Source organism: Helianthus annuus, chromosome 7 (genome assembly GCF_002127325.2).
Source record: "Helianthus annuus cultivar XRQ/B chromosome 7, HanXRQr2.0-SUNRISE, whole genome shotgun sequence".
In the NCBI taxonomy this organism is placed as follows: domain Eukaryota; kingdom Viridiplantae; phylum Streptophyta; class Magnoliopsida; order Asterales; family Asteraceae; genus Helianthus; species Helianthus annuus.
In genome coordinates, this window is record NC_035439.2 from 3,836,509 (window position 1) to 3,850,570 (window position 14,062).

Sequence of the window (14,062 nt, forward strand, 5' to 3'; positions counted from 1 at the left end):
TAACACCGGAAAAAAAATAATTAAAACCCAAAACTGAGGAAAAAAAGAAAAAAGATGTAAGCCTCAATTGTAAGAAACCTAACTAAACCAAAAAGATTCAGAAAATAAAACCATTTGTAGCTAAAAACACTACAGAAAGGCCAACCGATCACAGAACACGAAGATCTCCGAATTTTATGTATTCCTATTTTCCCATCCGCAACAACTTTCTTTCTCACGCCTTTGACCATGGGCGGTTGAGCCAAATCATTTTTAGCAACAGCCCCGCCTACAAACACTGCTAAAATCAGCAAGCATTCGCAGCCCCATTTACCACAACCTCCACCTCTTTAGGTTCGGCTGCAACGTCTTGCACATTACTAGCAAGTTTGACCTCCGTGACAGAATCTGACCCATCATCTGATTTCAAGACCTCGTTTTCAATGTCTTTAATCTTCTTTTCAGTAACGAGTTTACCTTCCCATGACTAAAAAAACACCAAAAAACTACGTTAAAACTATAACAAGAATAAATTACGTTTTCGGCCCCTGTGGTTATATCACTTTTACTATATTAGTCAAAAATAAGAATTTTTAACATATCTGCCCCCATGGTCTCTATAACTAACCATTTTGGCCCCTAAGTCTAGAGATCATGGGGGCCAAAATGGTTAGTTATAGAGACCGTGGGGGCCAAAACGGTTAGACCATGTGGGCAGATATGTTAAAAATTCTTATTTTGGGCTAATATAGTAAAAGTGATATAACCACAGGGGCCAAAAACGTAATTTACTCCTATAACAATAAGAAACGAGATGAACAAACATTCAAAAACATCAACTTACCTGTTTCTTAAACTGTTGCTGCTTCGCCTTCTTTTGTTGAATTTTCTTCTGGCGATCCTCGTAAAACTCGAAGTCGTCTAAAATGCATTGCTTGCTAGAATGTTCTTTGAAAATCTTAATCATCTGCAACCCTTGCGCCAATTTTACCTGAACACAAAAGAAAAATTAATCAACCTAAAGCCAGATAGGATAACATACCAAATGTATATTTATAATTTGCAAAAAAAAAAAAAAAAAAACCTCTTGGGTATCCCTGCTATTGGTAACAGGTTTATTCTCGTTGTATTCAAGAATAATGTGCTTCAACAAGCCGTTTGGTAAATCTTTAACAATATGCCACTTTACAGGAAAGCAACCGATCCATTTATCTTGCTGCCAATACTCCAGACTTTTGTTAAAATCAACCGCCCCTACCATTTCCGCTACCCCCACAAATTGTCCGCTTGTATTAACCTACAACATTTTATAAAAATATAATAAATAGGCAAATTGGATTTAAATAATCCCAACTTGCTCAATTTGGCCGATAAAAATCCCAACTCAGTTATTTGCCGAAAATAATCCGAACTGGTCCACTTTTGGCCGATAATAGTCCGCCGTTAGAAATAGCTTAACGGAGTTAAGCCTTTTTTCGAATTACAAACCGATGTTTTATGGATTTTGATCAGAACGAGGATACGAGTTGATTGATATAAAATTTACCTCAAAATACTGCCCCAAACGACGAAAGCAGTGCTTCAATTCGGGTGTTTAAACTTCCAATTAACAAAATCAAGTCGTTTGAAGCACCGTTTAGAGGTAAATTTTACATAAATCGAATCGCATCCTCGTACTGATCAAAATCCATAAAAACATCGGTTTGTAATTCGAAAAAAAGCTTAACTCCGTTAAGCTATTTTTAACGGCGGACTATTATCGGCCAAAAGTGGACCAGTTCGGATTATTATCGGCCAATAACTGAGTTGGGATTATTATCGGCCAAATTGAGCAAGTTGGGATTATTTAAATCCAATTTGCCTAATAAATAAACAGATTTTTATATAATAGTAAGGGAAAAAAAATATACCGAGAAAAAAAGAAAAATAGGACATGCTTCCGATTTCTGTTGAGCCTCACGGTATGCAGAGTCGAGTTTCTTGTTTCCGTTTTGCGTACTAGCACAAACATTATACTTAATGCTCTTATGAACATCATCTTCACTATAAGACTTGATTATAAAAAACTTAGCATCTGAATAAGTTTCAGGAAACTCTGTCTTGTTGTATTGCTCTCTATCCGGTGTGGCGTTGACCTCTTTGACTTCTTTTGACTCCTCTTTAATACCATCAGTAGACGACAAAGCGACATTTTGACCCTTAACGGCTGTAGTAATTGGCTTAGTGGTTCTAGACCTGGGACCCCTGTTAAGCTCATTAAGACCATCGATGCTGTCATTGTTGTACCCAAAGTAACCGTTAGCTCGTACTCTAGGCTTGAGCTTGTTATCAACGCTTAACCACCCACGCCCGTTATTCTGAAAATCATAACCATTGGTTCCGTAACCATAACAAGATCCATAGTAGTTACCATACTGACCATAAAACTTGTTTGCATACACTTTATCCATATATTCAGTTGATGTGTACATACCGGAAGCTGAATTTGGTCCCTGTCAAGCACGTAAACGTCAAAAATCATTAAGATTCACCAAATAATTACGTGAAAAAAAAGTAAAAAATAAACTTGTAATACCATGAGATGATTCTGGGTTTTGGATGCAACACCGTTGTTTTTAGCTTGCAAGTCATGACCATTTTGTGCCCCCGTTCCATATGAACCGTAGGTCTTATAGACTGAGTTCTGATAAGCTGTTGGCTTCATAAGTGCAGGACCGGTGTTTCCCTTTAAACCCACACCGTTTCCAACACGTCCTTTAGTTGTGCCTGTGGCTAAAGGCGACTGGTCAATGACTGTCGAAGCGGTCACAGGAGCAGGGTATGAACCACCCGTTGGAGTCGGTGATTGGATATACGCATTAGGGTATTGGTAATGTTGAGAATAAGTTCCATACGGTGCATACCCGTAACCATAAACACTCTGCAACAAATGCCGGCAACAGACAAAAAATAAAAAACACGACAATCTTATAATAAATAGAGTTAATTACTGTTTTCGTCCCTGTGGTTTGTCAAAAATCACTATTTCAGTCCATTAGTTTAAAAATTGTGATTTCAGTCCCTGTGGTTTCACTTTCGTAACCTTTTCAGTCCCTGTGGTTTCACTTTTGTAACCATTTCAATCCATTATTCTGTAAAGTACAGGGACTGAAATGGTTACGAAAGTGAAACCATAGGGACTGAAATCGCAATTTTTAAACTAATGGACTGAAACAGTGATTTTTGACAAACCACAGGGACGAAAACAGTAATTAACTCTAATAAATAAAACATCATGAAACAGGTTCTTACATGAGCCAAATCATCCCAATCGATCGCAGTCCCATCATAACCTACAAAAGATGAATAAAAATAAGAAACTGGACCTGCTGACTACTAAACATTAGACATTGATTAAAGTATCGAATACCTCCATAGTAATACGCAGTCGAAGGATAACCGTTGGGATAATAAGCCAACGACGGATCCATAACATCTAAAGTCAAAGGGGTTACAACCTTATTGCTAGGTTTTATCTGACCATTCCCAGTGTCTACAGAAAGCTGAAATTATAACCACATACAAAACACCCAAAATAATTAAACTTATGTAATCTTAATCTTAATTACTATCAAAACAAGATACATTAAAGGTAAAATCTTTGATTATTATAAGACAAAGAACTCACTTTCTTAACAGGATCAGAAATTTCCAAAGATAAGTTCTTCAACAAAGCAGCAGTATCTGCATCAAAAAGTATAAATTTCATTGAGGACTTTCATCAAACAACTTGTGGGCACTTAATTACACCATTAGAAAACGAACGAAAGATCACATAAACTTAAACCTGAACGCAAAAATGCAACAAATCAAGAAACTATCTTATGCAAAAGACTAACATACAAACAACATATGATCTTGATATTCAAGAAAAAAGAAAGAAACCCAGTTCAAATTGAAGGAAATCAGGGAAGAATCTTTAAAGAAAGTGTGAGTAAACAGAATATACCATCTGCTGCAGGAGGAATAACGGCGGCCATGCTGTCAGCGACCGGATAAACCTTGATAAATCGGATAGAAAAAACCCGAAATTTTCTGGGTTTTTGAGAGGGGTTTGACGGAATGAAGGGGGTTCCGCCGCCACAGAGTTTGCGAGGGTTTAGGTTTTTTTGAAGAAGATTTTGTTCGATTGAAAAGTAGCGAACACCTCGCAGTATACTTAACACTTTCTACCCTTTAGTTTCAATTTTTGAGAGTTTTTGGCATTTTTATTTATTTCACTAGAATGACACCTTAGATTCAGATAGCAAGCGGCCTTGTACGCATTAAGTTTTAAAATGATGTTGAACGAAAATTTTAACCCTTTGTCTCTTAACTTGTGTTTATAACCCTTACCCGACCATTCACGAACCACCTTCTTGACCCACCACCACTTCCTCCAGCGCTAACCACCATCATATCGTCATACTCTTACTGGCTCATCATTTATTGACGTAGAGGTTGCCAAACAGCCACTAAAAGTTAGTTATGAAATCAAACGAATTGGTTGTTGAATCAAACATTTTATTGGTTACCTGGATAGTTAGGACGATTTTAAAAACTAGATAACATCATAATTAGTTTAAAACTTTTAAAATCGGTTGTCGAATCGAATGTGCTGTTTGTTACCTAGGTGGGTTGGACAATTATAAAAGACATGTAACATTATGATTTGTTTAAAGCGTAAAGACATTTTTAACATGTAAATAAAGAAACATTTTGTTCATTGTGTATTTATATGATTTTCATATTTTGGTGTGCCTTTTTTAAACTTTTCATTTGTCACATTTCTTTATAGTATTGTGTGTTCTTATCTTCCTCGTTCCTTTTTTCTTTTACTTTCCTTAAATCCTCCATCAACCACAATCCAAATCAAAACCGTAGTCGAGTCATGCTTTGTTGGGATTTATGGTTGGGAAGGTTGAAATGATCACTTAAGATGGTTGTTAACTAGTGGCCCCTCTTAAAAAATATCACATTCATCGCTTATCCAGATTTTACGATGATGGTTACCCGTACTTTGTACTAAAGACGATGGCAAAGTCTGCCATCTTAATACATGTGTTTTAATGCCATTCTAAGTGGTACAACATCATCCAACTCAACCATAATCAATCAATTCAATCCTAAGCAGCAGAACTGATAAATACCAAATGGGTGAAGATTGTTGGAACCTGAAGGTTTATTCATGTAGGTTAGTATAGTTTAAGGGTTGATTATGTACTTGTTTAGTTCTCATGTTTTGGGTCGATTTTGTAAGGGTTGGGCTAGTCTACTTGGTGTCGAGATGGGCTTAGGTTTGTGGCCCAGTTGTCTTGTATTTAAACACATCTTAACCTTTTGGTTGAGGTTGTTGTTGGTCAGTTGTTGGTTGCGACACAAGAGACACAAGGAACCGAGTTATTGTTGAAGTCTTGTATCAGTCTTTGCCTGTCATTGAATGCAAGATTTCGGTTTGTGTTTTACTTATTATCTTTATCTTGATTATTAGTGTATGTTCTTGAATCGATTTGTGATTGTTTTCCGCACTTTCACAAGTTAAAGATTGATATCATTGATAGATCCTAAACAATATTTTACAACTGGTATCAGAGCCATTGAAGTCTTTCAAGGCTCGGTTTTGATATCATTCAGATTCAAGAACTGGTTGTGCTACTGATCCAGTTTTGTTGCTTGTTTTTGCAGTGAAAATTATTGAAATACTCAATCTGTTCTTGATCGAATCATTAAAAATTTTGTTGATTTTGGTTTGTTGATTTCAGAAAAGGTGTTTGCTGATTTTACGGAAAGTTGGTGTTCAACAAATTCAAAGATTACAATATCTTTGAATTTTTGGAAGTGCTGAAAAATAGGGATTGCGAGTCAACAGATCTTATCTCTTATCTTTTTTGCAGGTTTCGACTCGCAACCATCATAGTTTCGGCTCATCCTGTTTGATTTCGACTCGCAACCATCATAGTTTCGGCTCATCCTGTTTGATTTCGACTCGCAACCATAGTTTCGGCTCATCCTGTTTGGTTTCGACTCGCAACCATAGTTTCGGCTCATCCTGTTTGGTTTCGACTCGCAAACATAGTTTCGGCTCATCCTGTTTTAGTTACGACTCGCAATCATCAATCAGTCTCCACTCGCAATCACAGTTATTTCGACTCGCAACGACACTGATCACGGACCTTTGAACTGTTGACTATTTGGACTTAAAATTTAATTAATTAATTAACTGATTAATTAAACATGTCGACAAATAACAGTGAATTGACTGCCCTTAATCAACAACAAGAATTGGATTCAAAGCTTGGAACCACAACACCCCCATTCCTAGGTTAACTGATGCAAATGATTTTCCCGAGTGGAAGTGGCGCTTTGAACAGCACTTGAAGGTCAAAGATTATAAACTGTGGCGAAGCATTTTGAGAGGTCCAAGGGAGATTATGATGGAAAGCTCCACTGAACCAGGTGTTAAGGTAAAGAAACCTAGAGATCAATATACCGAAGATGATTTGCTTATTGTTGAAGAAGATGATCGAGCTCTTTCTTACTTGACCATGGGTTTGGGTCCTGATGTTGCTATCGGATTTCGCACCTGCAAATCTACTAAAGAACTGTGGGATTCTCTGGTCGAAGTGTATGAAGGAAATGAAGATATGAAAGAAAGTCGAAGAAATCTGCTGCAACAAAATTTCAACAATTTCAACCACATTTGTGGTGAAACGGTACACAATCAGATTCAGAGATTTGTGAAGCTGGTAACCCAAATGCAAATGGAAGAAATTCATACAACCAATGCATCCACAAACCGACAACTTCTTAATGCATTGCCAAAGAGTTGGGATCATCATGTTGCCATGATCAAGAAAACTAAAGACCTCGCAAGATGCACTCTGTCAGAGATGATCTCTCATATTAAAGCATGTGAATTAGATGATAAGCAAAGAGAAACAAACTACAAGAACAGTATGCTAGCTGCTGGTTTCTCCATCGCTCCCTCTTCATCTAACAACAACAACACAGCTTTGTTGTCTCAAGGAGGGTTTCAAATGTTTCGCAACACATCTGCTACTCCAACTTCAGCAAATGCTTACTGCTCTGGATCCTCTAATCAAGTGGTCTCTCCTGCTGCTCCTGCTTCCATTCCAAATGCTGGAAATATCTCTACTGCTGCTTCTGCCTCCGCTGCAAACAACGAAATGATAGCCTTCTTTGCTAAACAATCAAAGGAAAACTTGGATATCGCAGCTTCAGTGATTAACTGTTTGAATGCTTTCGTTGCAGGAAAACTTGATCCTCCAAAGTGGAGTCCCGATGATCTGACACAGGTTCATCCAGATGATGTTGAAGAGATGGACATCACCTGGCAAATGGCAATGGCAGCCTTTCGAGCTCAAAAGTTTGTGAAAAGAACAGGCAAAAACAGGTGGGGAAATGCCTGGAATGGAGCTGCTAAGGTGCCTTTTAACTTACGTTGCTACAACTGTCATGAAGAAGGGCATTATGCTCGAAACTGCACAAAGCCACTGATAAACAGAGAACAAACCCCTGCTCTGCCTGCAACTCCTAATCGAGAAAGAGCGCTTGTGACCACTACTGGTGTAGCAGATGCTGCTGCTGCTGGAAGTCCTCAGCCGCAAGGATTGGCGCAAGCACTGGTGGTTCAGCCCAACATCAATTTTGATTGGACTTCAGAAATTGAACGTTTGAACATATCAGCTCCAGAGAATCAAACTGCTACAACCAACATTGCATTCATGACTTCAAGTGATCAAAGCCCAAAGCCTGAAGAAGAGACTGCAGCTGATGACTTTGCGTTCATGACTCAAATTCTTTCAGCTCCTGTTAAAGGTCTCACCAAAGAAGAGGTAATTTCCGTTTTCTGTACTCCTGAGTGTAGGGAAAGGGTTGAGGCTTACAGAATACACAACGCTGAGCTCATTCAAGATTATAATGACATAAAAAATAAGAACTTTACTTTGTCTAAAAATGAGAAACTGTATACAGAAAAAATTGAGGCTCAGCGAAAGGACATCATCAAACTAAAGGATGATGTGAGTGTAAAAACAGCCCATTTCCTAGAAGCTCAAGAAAAGGTGTGCATTTTAACAAAGGAACTGGAAGATATTAGAAACAGATATCAAATTAATGAACTTAATATCAAGAAGTTTGATTCTTCCAGTAAATTAGTTAAAAATCTTTGTGATCAACAAATCGCTTTTAAAGAAAAGAAAGGGCGTGGCTTGGGTTACACTCAGACTCCTCCTCCGTACAATGATAATTATACTTATCTACCAATGATTGAGGAGGATATGATAAATGAGAGTAAAATGACGTATGGTTCGAAAAACCACAAATCGTCTGTTCATGACAGACATGTTGAGCCACAAAAGTCTACTCCATTGAATTTTGTTCACAAAGGCACAATTGATCCTAATGTTTCATCTTCGTGTGCAGATGATAGCTCTGAAGTAAAGTGTGATGATGTTCATGGGAGTGAACCGGTTATTATTTCATATGTTTCTGAACCCTATTTTGAACCTTATTCTGAACCAACTGAGTCAGACATTGCTTTTAGTCGTTCTTTGTTTGCGTCGTTTTCAGCTTACGTTTCGTCTTGTGAGCCTGTTGTTTTGGGCAAAACTGATAATGTTTGTGTTGATAACTTGAACAATAAGTGTGGTGATGATTGCTTTTCAGCTAATGTGTGTGATACTAATATTTCTAATGTTTCAGCTTGTGAAAATGTTACAGGTGAGGTCCCTCAGGATGCATTCAGTGAAACCACTGAAACGACTTCTCAAGAAAATCAAGAGTGACCTGATTCTTCTTCTGAATCTGTCTCAGTGGGTGTCCCTAATGTTGAATCTAGTGGGACCCCATTGGAAACTGTAGTAAACAGTGAATCTGAAACTGTGTCAGAAAAAGAACCTGAAACTGTTGTAAACAGTGAACCTGAATCAGCGTCGCATGATAAATGCTCTAAGGAAATGCATATTGATGAAACATCTTCATGTTCAGAAAATGAACCTGAATCAGTTTCACATGACAAATGCATTGAGAAAAAGCATATTGATGAGACTTCCTCTTGTTCAGGAAGTGAACCTGAACTAGTTTCACATGATAAATGCCTTGATAAAACGCATTTGGATGAAACTCGTACATGTTCAAATTCTGAATCAAAATTAAGTAAAAATGAAAAGGATGCTGATCTAAGTGAGATATCATTAGAAGAAAATTCATCAAAACCACCACAAATCAAATCATCTAAAGCCTCAGAAAAATCACAAGTCAAACATGTTCAGAAAACCAAAACATCAAATCACTCGAAATCAAGCAAACAGAGTAAAAATTTTCAAAATATGCACAATGTCAAGCGTCAAACATGTTTTAACTGTGGCATTGCTGGTCACATTGCCAGAAATTATGGTCAACTCCCAAGGGCATCGTACAAGAAAACATCAGGGCAAAATCAGAAGGTTATGTCTAACCGATATCACTGTTCGGAGTCCATGATGTCTGCAAGGACTAAGACAATGAAGAACAACTATCACAAGACCAAACCTTCCGATCAGGATTGGAATGCAGCCAAACGCTATAATCAAAATCAAAATAGACAAACAAATTTTCAGCACCATCGATGTAATGCTTTTGGTAATTACAATTCCAATTGGTTAAGACAGTTTTGGAAACCTAAAGCTAATGGCATGCAATCAAAATCAATGAAATCATGTTATAAAGGTTTTGCCACTAGAGATGCTTCGAAATTTCTGAATAAAGATAATTTAGTGTGGCAGAGAGTGACCTATATTGATGCACAAGGAAAACCCAGATCCACTATGGGCTGGGTTCCTAAATCTAACTAATCCCGCTAATCGTGCAGGAACAGCTGTGGAGGACTACCGTGCGCCTCTGGTACATGGATAGTGGCTGTTCCAGGCACATGACAGGAGACTTATCCCAACTGGTGAATGTCAAAGAGTTTAATGGTGGATATGTCTCATTTGCGGGAGGAGAGTCAGGCAGAATCACGTTAAAAGGAACTGTTCAAAACGGCGTCTTAAGCTTCGAAAATGTTAATTATGTTCCAGAACTGAAACACAATCTGTTGAGCATTTCTCAGATTTGTGATCGAGGGAATTCAGTTCATTTCACAAAGAAGGGGTGTCATGTTCTTAAACCTGGGATTGTAATTCCAGAAGACTGGTTCTTAATGACAGCTGAGAGAAAAGGAAATGCATATGTTATTGATATGAACAAGAAACCGTGTGAAGAGATCACTTGTCTTTTTTCAAAGATTTCAGAACATGATGGTCTGCTGTGGCATCGTCGTCTTGGGCATGTAAACATGAAAAACTTAAATCGTCTAGCAAAAGGTCAACTGGTACGTGATCTTCCAATCAAGGATTTCATGTTGGTGGAGAAATGTGTTGCTTGTGCGAAAGGGAAAGCTCATCGAAAACCTCATAAGGCAAAACCAGCACCTTCGACAAAAGCTGTACTCGAGCTACTTCACATGGATCTTTTTGGCCCAGTGAATGTGCTAAGTATTGGGAAGAAAGCTTATTGTCTGGTAATCGTCGATGATTACTCTCGCTACACCTGGGTGTACTTTCTCAGTCATAAAAATGAAACTGCTGTCTTGGTGAAACAATTCATCACTTTGGCTGAAAATCAAGCGAGTGCTAAGGTGAAGGTCATTCGATCAGACAATGGGACAGAATTTAAGAACATTACTTTGGATACATTCTGCATTGATAAGGGAATTGATCGTCAGTACAGTGCGCCACGAACTCCTCAACAAAATGGAGTTGCTGAAAGAAGGAATCGTACTCTCATCGAGGCTGCGCGAACTATGCTGGCTGATTCGAAGCTTCCTAGCTTCTTTTGGGCTGAGGCTGTTAGCACGGCTTGTTACATCCAGAATCACGCTTTAGTAAACAAACGTCATATGAAAACGCCTTATGAGATTCTGGAGGGACGTAAACCTTCGGTTTCACACTTTCGTATCTTTGGTTGTCCATGTGTATTATTACTCATGGACTCCAACGGAAAGTTTGAAGTCAAAGGGGACGAATGTTTCTTTGTTGGATATGCTAAGGGCTCTGCTTATAGAGTATACAACAAAGTAACTAAAAAGGTCGTCGAGTCGTGCAACATAGAGTGGCTTGAAGAGAATGCTACAGATGCTAGAGTCGGTCCAGATTGGTTATACGATTATTCTGAATTGTTTAAATCATTTAACACTTTGTCAAGTGATTTCTCAGGTGCAGGTACGTCTATTCCCAAACAACCATTGTCATTTGAAGACACTGAAGACGAAGAACAGATGCAAGAAAGCGTGAGGCATCATACCATTGATCCACCGGGAATGTCGTTTACGCAGCATCCTACGCCTCCGCTGATGTTCAATCGATCCCCTGAAGGTGCCCCAACTGGTGGCTCTGCTTCAAGCAGTTCTGACAATGTACTGTTTCCTGAACCAATTCCTGAGGATTGCATTGTCACCACTCCTTTAGCTCATAGTACTGCAGCACCTAATGAGGGGGAGTCTAGCAACACCACCACTGAAGAGGAGATCGTGCCTGATTTGGCAATACCTACAAGTGTACAACGCAATCACCCAATAGAGAATGTGATTGGTCCTGTAAATGCTGGAATTTTGACCAGGAGTCAATCGGGAACCATCAATACTTGCTTATATTCTTGCTATCTTTCTCAAATCGAACCTAAAACTGTTGATATAGCTTTGCAGGAACCAGGCTGGGTAGATGCTATGCACGAAGAGCTGAACCAGTTTGAAAAACTTGGAGTATGGAAACTCGTCAAGTTGCCAAAAGGAAAGCGTAAACTTGGAACTAGATGGGTTTTTCGAAACAAGCAGGATTCTGCAGGGGTCATCGTTCGAAACAAAGCAAGGCTGGTGGTTCAGGGATTTAGACAGATAGAAGGTCTAGACTATGATGAAGTATATGCTCCGGTTGCACGACTTGAAGCCATCCGGATCTTCTTAGCTTACGCGTCATACATGGGATTCACTGTTTATCAGATGGATGTCAAGACTGCGTTTCTCTATGGAGATGTGAAGGAAGAAATTTTTGTCGAGCAGCCACCAGGGTTTGTGCATCCAGAGTACGCTTACAAGCTAGACAAGGCGTTGTACGGTTTACACCAAGCTCCTCGGGCTTGGTATGCCACCTTAACAGAACATCTTTTGGCTCATGGGTATACGCGTGGCACCATAGACCAGACTCTGTTTATCAAGAAAGTAGGAAGTGATCAAATCTTAGTTCAAATCTATGTTGATGATATCATTTTCAGATCTACAAGTGAGGATCTTTGCAAGGAATTCGAGAGAGTTATGAAGAAGAAATTTGAAATGAGTGCTCTCGGGGAAATGACACTGTTTTTGGGTCTACAAGTCAAGCAGAGTTCACAAGGGATTCTTATCCATCAAGGGAAGTATGTGGATGACGTGCTGGCAAAATTCAAGTTTACGGACGCAAAGCCTGCTGAAACACCAATGGCAGAGAGACCGCTATTGACTGAAGATGAAGAAGGAGATTCTGTAGATCAACGTCAGTATAGGTCTATGATCGGGTCGTTGATGTATCTCACAGCAAGTCGTCCGGATATCATGTTTGCTGTCTGCAACTGTGCACGATATCAGGCTAATCCTAAAACTTCTCATCTTATTGCTGTTAAAAGAATCTTTCGGTACCTTAAAGGCCGCCCCCGGTTTGGTCTGTGGTATCCGAGGGATTCCAATTTTGACTTGTTTGCTTTCTCTGACAGCAATTTTGGAGGTACTGATAGTGACAGGAAATCTACATCGGCGGGATGTCAATTTTTGGGCGACAGGCTCATTTCTTGGCAATGCAAGAAACAACAAACAGTGGCGATATCTACAGCTGAAGCTGAGTACGTTGCTGCTTCTGCTTCTTGTTCTCAAGTGGTGTGGATGCAACATCAAGTGCAGGACTATGGTTTGACTTATCTTAACACTACTATTTACTGCGATAATGATGCTGCAATTCAAATTGTTCGAAATCCTGTTTTTCACTCCAAAACCAAGCACATTGATATTAAAGTTCATTTCATTCGAGATTGCTTTGACAGAGGTCTTATTACTCTTGAACAAATCGACACAGATGCAAATGCTGCCGATTTGTTCACCAAACCTGTCAGCAGCTCGAAATTCAGAGTGCTTGTGGATTTTCTAAAAATGATCTGTTTCACTGACTGAGCATGTTTGTGTTTCGTAGGTAAATTTGTTCATAAATTTTTATGCACAAATTTAGGGGGAGAAAACTGTTTAAAAAAAAAAAAAAGAGGGGTGTTGCAATGACTGGGAAATGAAATGAATTTTCACATTATGGTCGAGGGCTGACTCATGTAAGACCAGTATCGAAATAGTTTGACTCTAGTATGATGTGTTGGTAGGCTCTATCCTTAAGACTGGAAACATTAGCTGTTTCTGTTCAGAACTAAAATAGTACATGACCTCAGAAAAGAAAATCATTTGGAATTAGCTCATGTCTATTTGAATGTCTGAATGTTGTCCCGATACACACAATTTTGGTCTGACTCTGAAATCTTCTCTGAAAAAGTCGTGTACCTCCTCTGCTGCATCCAGATATATGCTGACCTGGAGGTGCTAGGCAACGTCAGCTTCTGCTGCATCCAGATACATGCTGACCTAGCTGTACGTTGTCGATCTGTAGATCAATTAACACCCGAAAGAGGCCCTCAAGTGCCCAAAAGAAACCCATGAAACCTATATCAAATTGAGAAAACTCATTTGATTTGTATATTACACCATCTCTGCTTAAGATCTATTTTGTTCTCTTCTCAATCTATTCCCAGTTAAGATTTCAGAAATTTGGATTAGACTTGTGAAATATGTGGTAGGGAAACTACTTGCATGATAGAGTGTGCTGTGCATAATTCCGAGATTTGATTAGTATTTGTTTGGGTGTTCATTGTTAATATATCAAAACATGATAAAATGAGTTACATGCAGTTATATGGAAAAGGTCTAGGGAGATGAGTTTAAGGGGACAAATATACTGGCAAT

The 14,062-nt window shown here is 38.8% G+C and overlaps 1 protein-coding gene across 1 annotated transcript; it reads right to left on the bottom strand.

The window, feature by feature from the left end:
• LOC110867631 (YTH domain-containing protein ECT4) lies at window positions 1–4,202 on the bottom strand. The gene is made up of 9 exons (XM_022116635.2): window positions 3,968–4,202; window positions 3,647–3,702; window positions 3,389–3,521; window positions 3,271–3,311; window positions 2,555–2,899; window positions 1,890–2,471; window positions 1,064–1,276; window positions 824–970; window positions 1–466 (listed from the first exon to the last, which is right to left on the bottom strand). The coding sequence occupies exons 1-9, from the start codon at window positions 3,996–3,998 to the stop codon at window positions 287–289; spliced, it is 1,728 nt and encodes a 575-aa protein (XP_021972327.1). The 5' UTR covers window positions 3,999–4,202; the 3' UTR covers window positions 1–286.
• Window positions 4,203–14,062: the final 9,860 nt, after the last annotated feature.

Excerpts from the sequence above, each read along its gene's own strand:
- LOC110867631 (XM_022116635.2), bottom strand. The coding sequence starts at position 3,998 with ATGGCCGCCGTTATTCCTCCTGCAGCAGATG. Across the intron at positions 3,312-3,388 it reads GACTGCGTATTACTATGGAG|GTTATGATGGGACTGCGATC; the intron begins GTATTCGATACT and ends CATCTTTTGTAG. Across the intron at positions 1,277-1,889 it reads CTATTTTTCTTTTTTTCTCG|GTTAATACAAGCGGACAATT; the intron begins GTATATTTTTTT and ends AAAATGTTGTAG.